General features: G+C 31.7%; 1 protein-coding gene across 1 annotated transcript; it reads left to right on the top strand.

Annotated features, from left to right (window-relative positions):
- The first annotated feature begins 8,610 nt into the window (after positions 1 to 8,610).
- On the top strand, positions 8,611 to 11,490 carry LOC130798118 (psbP domain-containing protein 3, chloroplastic). The gene is made up of 9 exons (XM_057660992.1): positions 8,611 to 8,769; positions 8,970 to 9,131; positions 9,229 to 9,282; positions 10,173 to 10,256; positions 10,348 to 10,430; positions 10,614 to 10,689; positions 10,890 to 11,008; positions 11,087 to 11,131; positions 11,244 to 11,490. The coding sequence occupies exons 1-9, from the start codon at positions 8,703 to 8,705 to the stop codon at positions 11,268 to 11,270; spliced, it is 717 nt and encodes a 238-aa protein (XP_057516975.1). The 5' UTR covers positions 8,611 to 8,702; the 3' UTR covers positions 11,271 to 11,490.
- The last annotated feature ends 3,624 nt before the right edge of the window (positions 11,491 to 15,114 follow it).

The raw sequence follows: 15,114 nt of genomic DNA, 5'->3' as shown, positions 1-15,114 counted from the left end.
ATGTAATGGAGTAGATACATAAGAAAGTTAAATGGATAAATGCGTATTTTGCTTTGTAGATCAAACAACTTATACATAATGAAAATAAAGAGTCATTGTAAAGTAAGGATAATAAATTTTTGAAAAACCCAAAACACAAAGCTTCTCTCTTCTTTAGACGTTCGAACATAAAATCAATTTACCCAATTTAGTGTTTAACACTTCTAATTATTTAAATTCAACTATACTTAAAACATACTCCCTTCATTTACCCAATTTAGTTTTTAACATTATTCATAACACTCTTAATTTGAATAATGTCAAATATATAAATTAAATTATAGTCAATTGAGATCTTATTTGATTCGTTACAATGCAATTTATTAATATCAAATTTTTATAATTTTTAATTATGCACAATAAGATGCATTAGGACATTGATTAATATATTTGAAAATGTGCACAAACCAAGTGAGACAAAGATAGTGAAGTCATCACATCATACATACATCATACAATATACAAAAGAAAAACCCTTTGATTTTAAATGACGCTTTTTCAATGACTGATTACTTGACGAAATATAATAAACTTAAATTGTTATTATATTTTAATGAATTTTCACTTAGTAATATTTATAAATGTAAAGAAGAATTTCAAACATAGCAAAATTATCAAATTATAATTTTATCTCATTTGTCGTTCTGTTTTCTAGGAGGACTTTTCTTTTCAATGCAACATCTATTTCTGGGTGCTGATAAATAGGAATGGTGTATGAAATTCATAATCTTACAAATGACGACATTTTATACGCATTCACTTTATTGTTCACCTCATTTGAATAGCTTTAAGCCTTTAAGTTACCCATTTCATTTTCAATAATAATAAGTTTATTTATTTTTGTTTGACCTCTTTTGTCTTTGCTTTGCAATAGAAGACAACTATTTTTGCAATTAGCCACTTACTCGATAAAGTTATTTATCAACCTCATTAAGTAAACATTTTAGTATACAAAATGATGACTAATAATATACAGTATAAATAAAGAGACATGTTCAATTTAGAGGTAGAAAAAATCATAGTAATTGGAATTAATATATAAAAAGATAAATCTTAAATAGAAAATTTATTTTCAATCTTACTAAAATCACATATAATATAAAGCTAATAGTAAACTTATTGCAATAACATTCATTAATGTATAGTATTCTTGTCGTAAAAGTTACAATAGAGTTATAAGAAAGTATACGCGAGAAGGTAATTTGAGTGAAAATACTTTTTACCAGAGGTTGACATGTGTCATTATGTGGTCTTTACTTTAGTATATAGAATGAAATGATATGAAAAACCTTTTATACTTTTGTTTGCAGTATTCGAATGAAAATTAATAGAGTAATTATTATATTTCTTTCGAGCTAGATTGAATAGAATTTTGTATGACAGGGAGCTCGAAATTTTCATTCCATAAAGATCTTCTTAAGTAGTTTAATGCGATCTTGTTCAATCTCTCCTACATTAATTGTTTCTAGGTTGTGCCGTTCGTCTTTAGTAATCCGCAAATATATTTCTTGCAAGCTCATCTCTAAAATTATTCCACTCAAGTGATGAACACACAAGTGAAATGTAAGCTTCTTCCCCTTCTTCATTAGTTCCGGGTACATTTGATAATTCATTATCTACCTCATGTAATCAATTCCTTTCTTCCAATTTCTCTTCCATCAAGAAACTATGGAGTATGAAACAAGCATTTATAATTCTAACTTGAGTCATCTTTCCAAAAAAACTCGGATGTCTAAGAATACTCTAACGTTTCTTTAATAACCCAAAAGCTTTTTCAATTGTGTTTCGAGCCGAAGAATGCCTCAAGTTAAAAAGCTCCATATAATTTGTTGGAATATTCCCTCACCAAAAATTTAAGTGATACCGAGTACCTTTATAAGGAGCTAAAAATCCTTCACCATTAGTGAATCCCAAGTCAACAAGAAGAAATTTATTCCTAGGTGTTTTTAGTCCATTAGGCCTCCAAAGAGCATCACGAAGGATGCGAGGATATGAAGCCGATCCTTCCCAACCAAGTAAAACATACGTGAAGCAAATATTTGAATCACATGAAGCCAAGACATTTGTGCATATATCCCCTTTTTATCTCGATAGCGGAGTCGATCCTTAACCGGTACTGTCATTTTAACATGGGTCCCATCAAGGGCTCCAACATTACCCTTAAAGTATCTCCACTTGATGTCCTCAAAACAATCAGTATTGTGACTAACTGGTTTGATATAGTACTTCCCTAGTTTTAGTACGGCTTTAAGTACGATGTGAAACTAGGGCTGGCAAAAGCTGACCCGACCTGCTATCCTGAACTGAATTTGACCCGAAATTAGCGGGTTTGGGTTTAGATTTTTGACCCAATTAATTAAATGGGTCAACCCGACCTGATCTGTTTATTTAATGGGTTAGGTTCAGGTTGAATATTTGAACCCGAAAAAAACCTGTTTAACCCATTTATTAAATGGGTCAATCAGGTCAAGTCGACCCATATTTAACCCATTTAAAAATAAATAAAATAAGCATAATAATAATAATAATAATAATAATAATAATAATAATAATAATAATTAAAAAAAAAAAAAAACGGTATATAAGACCCACGAAACCCTAAACGCTCAAAGACCAAGCCGTTTTCTCCTTCCTCCTCTTCTCCCTCTCCTTTCTCTCCTTCTTCCTCTCTCTTCCTGTGCGCCTCCTTCCCATTTTCCCCGACCAGCAGCCGCCCTCCTGTAACATCTCGGAATAACTCGGATCGTACGAAAAGAGAAGATGACCTTTTAAAAACGAGACAACTATAATCCGAGTCAAACCGGGATGTTAGAAAACAGTTTAAAACGGTTTTGAAGTTAAGGAAAACGTGCGGATCGAGTTCTATTAGCGTTATTATGAACTACTAGATAATAAGAAATTCTTAGCAGCGGATAAGAACGAAAAGTTAAATCTACTTATTACAACTTGAGAACGAAAATCGCCTCATAAAAACCAAATGTTGTTCAAACTTAACTAGAAAATTCTAATGATTTATTTCTTCAAGGGTCAATCCTCACTCCCCAAACCTGCAACTTAACTTATTGCTAGTCATTGCCAGATAGGAAACAACATCATCGCAGGGTCGTTAAGACCAAAAGTACACGTCAGCAAACGTCGCATACCAAATAAATAATAATATAAGAGAAAGTTTTAATTTATTAGCTGACAATTCACAGAACCTTATGCTTCGATCATGCTTATTAAAAATAATTATTTTCATGTAGAGGTTAGTCAGCCATACTGTTGTACTATCCAGCCATACTGTCGGTACACTCCAAACTCCATAAGTGAGACAATACATTAGGGGGAGCTAACCCCTAAGCAAGTCTCTACCATAGACACTCGCCTTACTTCGGTGTCTATGGTTAAGTATGCATACCCCCGCGGTGGCTCATAATGCCCTCATAAACCGCGAGTAATTCTTTTCCACCAATTGACGTCATACTACGTCCACTTTAAAGTTAGTGAGGTCATACTACCTCTGCTTATCAAAACAATGTATAAAAATTACTGATTCGAAAGATAACATTATTCGTACTATTTATCCCTGCTTTACTTTTGTATATCATTATTATATGATACATCGGACTAGTGCGAACCACGCTGCGTGTACATACCTTAAGCAAGATAACCAACTCACAAGCGTCTTAATCAATTCCCGGTCACGAATCGACTTCCTACAAGGTTCAATCGTATTCAGGAAATAAGCACACATACACATTTTCCTCAAATCATCTATAACACACATATACAATCACATCCATACCTAGAATACTACACACAACATGAACATCCATCACATACTATAACATGGTATATACACAAAACAGGACAGCCTATACAATCTGTCCAGAAACTCAACTTAAAACTGTCAAATTAAAAATCCGACTTCACCGTTGCGTCCGGAAGGCGTCAAAACCCCCGGGTACCAATTTTCATAATTTATAACATAATATAAGTATTTTTAACTTAATTTCAAAGCCAAAAATGTTCCAAAAACACATTTTTTTCACCATTTTCAAAACCTACGGGATTTCATTTTTTTTTTTATCACAAAAATATAAATTTCAATGCTTTATTTCCTATTAAATCTAAACAATAAAATTTACATAATTTTCATGATCTCATACAAAATAAATTTTAATTAATTATATATTTTTTTCCTCAAAAATAATTCTTTTTACACAAATGTACACACACAAACACATCACATATATACATGTATATTTCTCTACCAACATTATAAATTTCTTCTATTAATCAATAAAAATAAAAATAAATTTCCATCACCACATACATTTTTTATATGAGCAAGCATTTTTTTTTTTATGTATGTATATATATATTTTTCAATCATTCATCAAACAATTCTTCACACACATGTAAACATATCCAAAACCCTAAAAACCATACATTAATTTAGATAGAAAAACATCATACTTCTACACATGAATTTTAAATCATGAACAAATCATAAACTATAAAATAACACACATAAAAATCATAGAAATTAAAATTAAAACTTAAAAATAAAACTAGGTTAAGAATTACTCACAATTGCACAAGGACAAAACACCAAAATTGATGAACCAAAGGGTGATTAGGCGTGAGGATTAGAGCATTTGGGAGTGTTTTCTTTACTTGCAAATGATTTTGAAATGAAAGGATGTAAGGTAAGGAATTAATTAAGGAATTATGGGATTTAATTGTGATAATTTCCTTAACCATTCAATTGCCAAAATGGAAGTTACAATCTTCCCCCAAATCCCTCATGTGGCCGGCCAAACCCATTCACATTCCCACTTTTATTATTATTTTTTTTTTTTTGAAATTAAAGATAGATTAGGAAAAAGGTTTGGACTTAAAATGGTTTTAATTGCCTTAAAAAGTTGAAGTCTCATGATTTAACCTACTAACAAAATAAATAATAAAAAGAAATATATTTTTTTTTTCTAAAAAGAATAATAATAATAATAATAATAATAATAATAATAATAATAATAATAATAATAATAATAATAATAATAATATTAGCAAATCATTTAATATTTCGGGCAAATATCGGGGTGTTACACCTCCCAAGCAGCAGCAGGGGCTGCGTCACCTTCCCCAAACAGCAACGACCAACATCTAGGCTGCCTCTGCTTGCGTCTGCTGCAGCCACGACCCCAGCCTGCTCTTCTCCCTTTTCTGCTGTGGAGGCTGCTCTTCTCTCTTCTCTCTTTAATTCTTCATAATAATTTGGTTCGTGTTTGTGTTATTTAGGGTTCCATTTTTTCGAATTTGTTGGGGTTTCATTTTTACTAAACTGGTAATTTGCATCTTGTTTTTTATTTCATTTTTCTGTTTCATTTTTATCGATTTTTTTTGATTTTTTCGATTTTTCAGTTTGTGTTATGTTTACTCCATTTTTCTTTATGTTTTGCAAGATTGTGTGCGACTTCAGAGTGTGCCTTCTCCTTCCTCTTCTCTGTGGCGGCACCTAGGTAAGAATTATTGATTTATTTCTTTGTTTCCCATTTTTCTGATTTTTTTTTGATCGATTTTTTCTGATTTGGATTGTGTTCGATTTTTCTGATTTTTCAGATTTTGCAGTTCAATCTTCCTGATCTTCAATTCAAGCTTGTACTGTGTTCGATTTTCAACTCCATTAATGGATGAAAGTATGTTATACTGTGTTCCATTAATGGATGAAGCTTGTAATGTTTTACAGTGTTAGCCATAAATTAGTTTTTATATTGTAATTTTGTAATATTGTAATTTTTGGGTCAAATGGGTAAAATGGGTCAAATGACCTGAAATATATGGGTTCAATGACCTGAAAAAAAAGCAGGTTAAATGGGTCATTAGCAGGTTGACCCGACCTGCAACAGATCAGGTCGGGGTTTTAATTTTTGACCCATTTAATTAAATGGGTCAGGTTCAGGTCAAGGGTCTATTGACCCATTCATATATGACCCGAACCTTAAAACGACCCAACCCGACCTGTTTGACACCTCTATGTGAAACTGACGACTCCATGTCTCTCCTGAACGAGCAAAGATCCTTTGTACTACTCTATTTTTTAAATCATGGGTAAGAAAATGAAGGAACATTGCGACAACTTCTCAAAGCAATGTGTGTCAAATTCCAATTGATCGCGACATATCCTATAATTTTTCAAGTCTAACATCCAAAAGGCCCTCTTTTAAGCACGAAAAATTTAATCCAAGAGACCTCTCTCAACCTATACTTTTGACTATTGTGCTCCTAAAACTACTAAAATGAAACTCACAATTGACAAAGCATTATCTCTATCATCATCATTTTTCCTTGCACGCTTTTGTGACTCTTGAATAATTAATTCTTCTGACATATTTTACAATATTCAGAAAAAGATGTAAAATAAGTTTTAATTGGACATGCTTCGACATAAAAACAGGAACCAAGAAAAAAAAGTAGGTAATCCTCAATGAAGTTTACATGACAATAATGATCTTTTATATCACTGCCAAATCAAAAAGAGCATAAGCAATGATTCCCTTAAATTAGCTTTAAGAGAACCCGATACTACATTTAACATAATTCCATACATGCTCTAGAAATTGAAAAAATTTAGGGTTCATAAAAATTAAGAGAGGAATTGAAAAAGTTTAGAGATATAAAATAAGAAGAGTGGTTCAAAGAATTTGTACATAACAAGTCTGTATTTTGAATTATAAAAATTTGACCCACTTGTTACTTATTTTAAGATTTCAAAATAAATGGTTCATTTCTAAATTATAAATGCCAAACTTGCCAAACAAGATATTTGGCCCAATTCAACATTTGGAATTAAATTTCATGTTCCCAAACAGGCTATTATAATATTTGAAAGGGCGATAAGGGCCCTTATTTCTAATCTCGCCTCTAGGACACCGAAAGTTTAAAAATGGACCTGAGTTCACAAAAAGATTTTTCCCAAGAGAAATTATATTTCTAATGTTAACAACTAGATAAATTCCCGTGTAACACGGTTACTATCAATATTTATTGATATGAGTAATGATATTTTTTTATAAAATTAATTTATTTACAATGTAAACTTAATTATTAAATTTTTATATTTGTTATGATATTATCATTATCAAAGTGAATAAATAATTTACTATACAACAATATTAAAACATATACTCATATATTTATTGATAATTGAGACAAATAAAATTTAAAAAGTCTTCAACTATGAGGAGCATCAATAATGGTGACCCTTTTAGAGCTCATATGACCAAATCATGGCAAAAATAATTATAATGGTGATCTAATATTGGGTGGGTTAGGAAAAAGGTTGGACAAATAGATCAATATGTGACTCGTTCATGTGAACGGTCACCCCTTTTTTTATTAAAAAAATTACCACGTGTCGCTGTGTGATTAGGCGGGGAAAACTGCCAGCCTGCTGCCTGACATGCTTCCCTTTGCTGACGCCACTTGTTGGCTTTTGATTGGGTGCAAAAAAATACCCGTTTTTTTCCTTTAGCGACTATTTTCGTATTTAAATAATTTTTTTTTTAAAAAAAAATTATACCAACGGTCATATTTTTTCGAGATCTATAAAATGAGACCCATATTGATATTTTTTGATATAATTTTATATTTACATATTTTCTTCTTATTTTCCTACTTTTTTTGTTAAAAAATACCAAAATAATCATTTCAAAAACCCCCCGGAAAAAAATATGAATTCAAATAACCTAAATTATGGAAGAAATCCAAGTAAAAAACCATGAAAATATTATTATAAAAAAATAAAGATAAATATTAGATAAATTAAGGGAGAGAACTTATGGTGGGGTAGAAAAAATTAAGAAAGAGAGGATGATGACCTTTTAAAAGAAGTCATTGTTAATAAAATTAGGTTGAAAGATGAACTTTTAGGAGAGAAAAAAATTATGAAATAGTAAAATTATCTTTTTTTTAGGTCATGAATAATGATGCTTTGATAGATAGGAGAGAAGATTTAGTTGAAAAAATATTCAATTTAATTAGCTTATTTATTATATGATGACGATTTATTACCAAGCTAAACTAGAGATTTACATTGTATATTTATTTTTTTGTTTAATATAAGAAAATAAAGTATTTTAATAGATTATCACATATAATTATAGTCAATCAACAAATATTACATGTTTTGATAAGTTAATTGTTTCGCTAAATATCAAGTCACATATCAAAAGTTTCCTTGTCAATAATAGAAAAATAGCGGAAAAATTTTAAATAATAGTGCGATACGTTCCTCAAGTTATTTCTTCATTGGTATACTTTATTGATTATTGATTATTAATGATTGATACATTGTCTTTTTAGCTATTTTATAGCGCTGAGACAAAAATATTAATATATTTATGACCCGTTGGATCAAACCCATTGATGCATAACCGATCTGACCGATCTAATAGGTCTGCGTACCATGCCCTTGGAATTTCCCACAATTGTGAATCGAAGAAATTAACTAAGAATTTTCCCAATCACTAGTTTCCGTATTCTTCCCAAAAGCAAGATATTATGGAAGTGGGGCATCTTTTGCTTCTTACCACAAACTAAATTTGCCAAAGAACTAGATGAACCAAGGTACATCAAATCCCAGGAAAATAATTGCTCAACAAAAGATTTGAGTGGGAATGATGGCAGCTGCTCCAACCGCACCATCATCATTCCCTAGGCTGTATATTACTTCCTCAAAGCCAGGTTCTTATACACTTTCTATTTTCTGTTACTCGGACTTGTATACCCATGTCCGATTAGCATATTTTATGAATGTCCGAGCGTGGGTATTTATAATAAAGTAAAGAGTCCGAGTAACAGAGTTCAAGCCCCCTAACTATTTAACAGTCAAATACATTGATGTCTCTGATGCTATATTTGCAATTGTTTATATAATTTTACAGGAAGTGTAGGAATTATAAGTAGAAAGCAGTCTGTTGTATTCTGCAGTGTTTCAAAAGAAGATGGAATTAGAAGTATTAGCACTAAAAGAAGACAAGCACTGTTACAGATGGCCTTCTCTGCAGTTTTTCCTGCTGTTTCTTTACCTTCTTTTGCTGTTGATGGTGAGAGGAAACAAAGGAACTGTTTTTATGAAATTATCTTTGATGGGTCTTCATCTTTGAATTGCCATCTGAGCTTTCTTTTTGAATGTTCCTGCAGAGTTTCGAGTCTACTCTGATGATGTTAATAAGTTCAAGATTTCTATTCCTCAAGGTAAAATACCATTCATTCCTAAAATTAATTAAGCAGAACAATATATATCAAGTATAGAAATAACATCTATATGAAATAGCCTGTTTGTTATCCCTAAGAGTAAGTTTGTGACACGTACATTTGACCCCGTCAAGGGAGCAAATAATGGAATTGGGGTGACAGAATGTACATAAACAACATAGTTTTACTGCCAAGTTGATGAAACAATCCATTCCATTTCATACCCAGAATGAAGTGACTCACATGTAGTCGGCATTTAAAAGGTCTGAGGTGTGCAATCGAATCAACTCAACCAAAAACCTAAATTCATGGTTAGAGTTTCATCATATGTTTTATACTCTATCACGCACCCTCACGCATCCTCACACGAGAGTCTTTTCAGCTATAAGTGTGGATGCAACACATATCATGCTCATTTATGGTGTTAAATATTTCACTTGAAAGTTGAGGAGTGGATGAAATTCACACTCGTGATCTTTCTGTCATATTGACTTTTGATACCATGTCAAGGAACCAACTTAATCAAATGCTTAAGCTCTTTGTTGAGTTGGTTCATTGCCAACGTGACAAGAGATCACGGGTTCAAATCTCACACACACCTTATTTAAAGTGCAATATTTCGCGTTATGTATGAAAAAGGTTTGTGTTGCAACCACACTTCTAGCCTAAAGACTCTCGTGTGAGGTGTCTGTTAGAGTATATAACACTTCATGAGTCTTCAACCATCAACTTAAGCTTTTGGTTGAATTGATCTCTGTAGTAATAAAAAAGTTCTTTCCGATTGACCTTGGTAGCAAACGTCCTCTGTAAATTCACATAGAGAAGTGCATATGATTTAATGAGTCATTTTTTCAAAATAGTTCATATGTTTGCCAAAAACTTGAATACAGATTGGCAAGTTGGAGAAGGGGAATCTGATGGATTCAAATCTATTACAGCATTCTACCCAGAAGAAGCTTCTTCTGCTTCAAATGGTAGCATTTTGGTTACAACTTGTTTATAGCTAGGGTTACTAAACAAGTAACAAACATATATAATTCTGATCCTCAATGATTGTTTTTGTAGTCAGTGTGGCAATCACAGGAATTGGTCCTGATTTCACCAGATTGGAATCATTTGGGAAGGTTGATGCTTTTGCAGAAAGTCTGGTAATTAATACAACTAAACCACACATTTCATCATCATTCTTCAGTTCAATTTAGCTGTTTCCAAACTTCTTACGGCCCGTTTAGTTGTTGCTATTAAATGGTGGTATCCACAATCACACGGACTGTTAATAATACTCTGCCATGAGCCCATGATTTATAACTGAAATAACAACAAATAATCAGGTCAATGGATTGGACAGAAGTTGGCAAAGACCCCCTGGAATTGCAGCAAAACTCATAGATTGTAAAGCTGCTAATGGTAAGACTTTTCCTTTTCCAACTAATTCGAGGTTTGATTGATAAGTTTGGATGCCAACAACATTACATTCTCCCAACGCCATTGACGTCACTCCCTCCTAGGATGGGTGGTGAGGATTGGACTGTATGAACATTGCAGCCGCCCCACCATGTCATACAAAATCGCTATGGAATTATGTGTTAACAATTTGAACTGGCCAGGGCTGTACTATATCGAGTATACACTCCAACAACCGGGGGAAAGTCTTAGGCATATCTACTCTGCAATCGGAATGGCTAACAATGGCTGGTACAACAGACTTTACACAGTTACCGGACAGGTAAGCTTTACTCGTCTGAAATGAAATCAACTTGTAGATCAGATGAGTAGGTACTAAAGTTAAAACTATTACTTGCAGTTTGTAGAAGATGAATCTGATAAATTTGAGTTCAAGATTGAAAAGGTACAAAAATGTCGTCTTTAGTAAACCATATTAAACTCTTCGGTTTGATCTCTTATAATTGTTTTGGTTCATGTAGCCGCAAGATGAAAAATTCGAAATTGTTGTTGTGCAGGCTGTACAGTCATTTAGATTAGGGTGACAGGGGAGGGGAGACTTTCACCAAGCATGATCAACTACTGTTCCCTACAGACATCAGTTGTTTGCAGAGACTGAGCCACATACAAGTTTATGGGGTCAATACACTCCATTTAACATATTCTTGTATAAAAGTTACTGTATAAATATCCATTTTTCAACTCATATTATTATAATTTATAAATACATGTCTCTTATAACAAAGATACATTGATTACAGCATACATTACAGCATATATGTCTCTTTTATATATATATATATATATATATATATATATATATATATATATATATATATATATATATATATATATATATATATACGGGCAAGATCAGATGAAAACACTTAAAATGAAAAAAAAGTGAAAACAAACAAATCTGACCGTTAGATTAAATAAATGGTTGAGATTGAATTGCAGAGTTTTTCTTTTGGTATAATTATTTTTTTTCATTTACTTTCTCTCTCCTGCTCCTCTCTATCTCCTGTCTCACCTCTCTAATTTAGTTATAGTGTTTTTCTATATCTAATTCATTGATTCTTGATTGAATGTGTTCTTCACAAGTATAATTCATTGAATTTTGATTCAACCTTCGTCAAATCCTAACAGGTATGATACATTATCTAATACATTCGTGAAGTGTTCTTCACAAATTGCAATTTAGGGTTTTTTTCGATTGATAGTGTTATTGATTATTGTTTTTGATTCATTGATAGTGTTATTGATCTTGTTTTTCGATTCCTTATATATGTTAACTCTGTACATATTGTTTTCATACACCTCCGTTCGCAAATTAGGGTTTTTTTCGATAGTGTTCTTGAATTAGGGTCTGGCCTCGATAGAGCAGAGTTACATAGCGGACTGCTTTGTGCAATCGCGAAAGAGTAATCCTCGAAATGGCCACTGCAGGTTCTTGGACTCATGTCTGTGATTCCTGATGGTGCAGGGGAGTATTGTGGATATGGATCCTGTATGTATAGTTTTGGATTTGGAGATGAATAATAGGTTGATATTCTGTATTATTATTATCATTTGCCTTAGGGAAAGTTGCAACCAATTACCGACTAATCAATCAGGTCAGAATACACCTGAAACTGCAAATAATGCCTCAAGTCACCGGAGAATTGGTACAGGTGGAACTGTTGCTCTTGGTGTAATAGTTGGCCTTTTAGTGCTTGGGCTCATTGGTTTCATTGGTATCTGGATGTTCAAGCGAAAGATAAAGTCTCTGAGAACTTTTGATGACCATGTCATTCCTGCTTCGCTAGGCTCTTCTCCACGTTCAGATAATGCTCTAGAAGTATGTCGATCACTGATTTTGAATGAATTGATGTCTTTCTTGTATTGATTTTGTGTAAGATCAGATTTTGTTTGTGCTTGCTTTTGGATGAAACCCCTTTTGGACACTTCCCACTCATTGTCTTGTGGTTCAGTTTTTCTAGATGAGAATTGAGTTAAAATGTGCGGAGTTGATGTTTGCCAATTCTGCAGATGCAAAGTTTTGTGCAAAGCTTATATATAATAGCCACTCTTGTTCTGTGAAGGTGTCAACATATTTTTCAGACTACTTCTATGCTTTGTCATTTGTCGACTGTTTCCTTGTGTCATCTTCTCTTATGAGAGCACGATGAAAAGCGTCCTTAGCAACGGAAGTTTTTATGTGTATGTCAGTGATCTTTTCTGCGTTATTGTACAACAAATCTGATAGTCAAGAATTGTCACTGAGTGAAATTATGATAGATTTTTGCTTACTTTGGCTGAACAAAAAAATTTGGTATATTGAATATTTATCAACATAATACACTGTGAAAATGAAATTGGAAAGTGTCATATAAGCAACTATTAACAGCATTTGGAGTTGTATCAGTTTGTACGCAAACTTCCTTTATAATAACAAAAAGTTGTTTCGTATTGACTCTTGCAAATATGATCTGCAACTTCAAAGTGCAAATGATAAAACCAACGAGTAAACTGGGTAATTGGTTGCAACTTTCACTAAGGCAAACTCAGAAGATTATTATTATTATTATTATTATTATTATTATTATACATTATGTATTACTTTAAAAATCAATACAGAAAGCTTTATCTTTTGTAATATATTCGAATAACTACATGTATGCCTATTATAACTACTATTGTACACTTTAATTAGAATTATGTACTTATTTTATGAATATTAATATATATTTTTTTTATTGTTTATTACACAGAAATTAAAAGTCCATCCACTCAACTTCTAATAAGTTCTAGTTCCATTTTATATTATACTCCAAGAGGAAGCAAAGAATGGATATACCTATTTTACAACTTATGTATCCCCTAATGAAAAATATGTACCATATTTAAAAAATGTATACCTTTGTTTAGTTATATATATATATTTCTTATACATATATGTATGTATATCATTTATAAAAGGTATATGTACAGTACTTAGTATTTTTTTCTAATGCAAGTGAAAACAAACCAGAGGTTGTAATATGTACGAGGGTATATTATTAATCAAAGATCCATAAGAAAGAACTTGTTTACAAATTGTTCTAGATTAAATATAAGTAATACAAAACAAGAAATACAAAAGTAGATATACTAGAAAAAATAAACATCCAATGACAAAAAAAAAATTACACATAAATCAAATATTATAAATATTCAAAGAATAATGAAAAATTATGATGTACTATTAATAGAAAATTTTCATCATCATCATTCTACTCAGTGTATCCCGCTTATAGAAAAACTACGGACAGGGTGTGGGGAGGGAAGGACGGCGGCAACTCATACCCATATAGGAGAGTGCGGCCAAAGAAGTCTCCCGGCTCGAGAAAGATAAGGAGACGAAGCTACACGGGAAAGATAAATTAAATGCATATAAATAAAATAAAATAAATAAAATTAATAGAAAATTATGTACTTCTAAAATTATATTATGTACTTCTAAAGTTACTATATGTATATGACCAATTCAAAACACCGCACGAAGTAAACAAAATTAGAAATACAAAAACTAGAAAAAAATAAAGAACATCAATGAAAAAGAGAAGTACACATCAATTAAATATTATAATTTAATTAAAGAATAATCAAAAACACATGGTGTACTATTTATAGGAAATTATGTACTCCAAAAATTATATTATGTACCCTTAAAGTTATTATATGTATATGACCAATTCATAAGACCGCACGAGGCATACAAAGCTAGAAATACAAAAGTACAAATACTAGAAAAATTAAACATCCAATTGAAAAAAAGAAATACACATAAATTAATTATAAAATAATCAAAGAATAATAATAAAAAAAACATGGTGTAATATTAATAGAAAATTGTCTACTACTGAAATCATATTATGTACCCCTAAAATTACTATATGTACATGACCATTTTATAACACTGCACGAGGCATACACAAACGACTTCAACTAAACAAAAGAGTAACCCCAAATGTAGTTATAGCCTTTACATTATAATCGTTAGCATTTACATCATCATCGTTGTCGTCGTTAGCCTTTACAATCCCAAAAGTATAATTCCAAGTGGTTACAATCATCTACAGAAAAGTATCATCATCATCGTTAGCCTATCACTAAAACTGATTCGATATAGTCATCACTGAAGCAACCTGAAAATTAAAAACACAGATCATTATATTTGAAGTAAATTAGATCTATCATCAATGCCAAATGTTTAAGGTTCACTAGACTAAACTTGAGTTACAACTTGCAAGTTGTAAGAGTTATTATAACCATCACACTTTGCCAACAAAACATACGATCACCTCAAAAAATATTGCACATGAACAATTAATCCAAGACAAAGTAAAAAAGAAGGTTAACTGTTTT

Source organism: Amaranthus tricolor, chromosome 13 (assembly GCF_026212465.1).
Source record: "Amaranthus tricolor cultivar Red isolate AtriRed21 chromosome 13, ASM2621246v1, whole genome shotgun sequence".
Taxonomy (NCBI): domain Eukaryota; kingdom Viridiplantae; phylum Streptophyta; class Magnoliopsida; order Caryophyllales; family Amaranthaceae; genus Amaranthus; species Amaranthus tricolor.
Note: the sequence above shows the minus strand (reverse complement) of the source record. Positions and strands in the feature narration are given on the sequence as shown.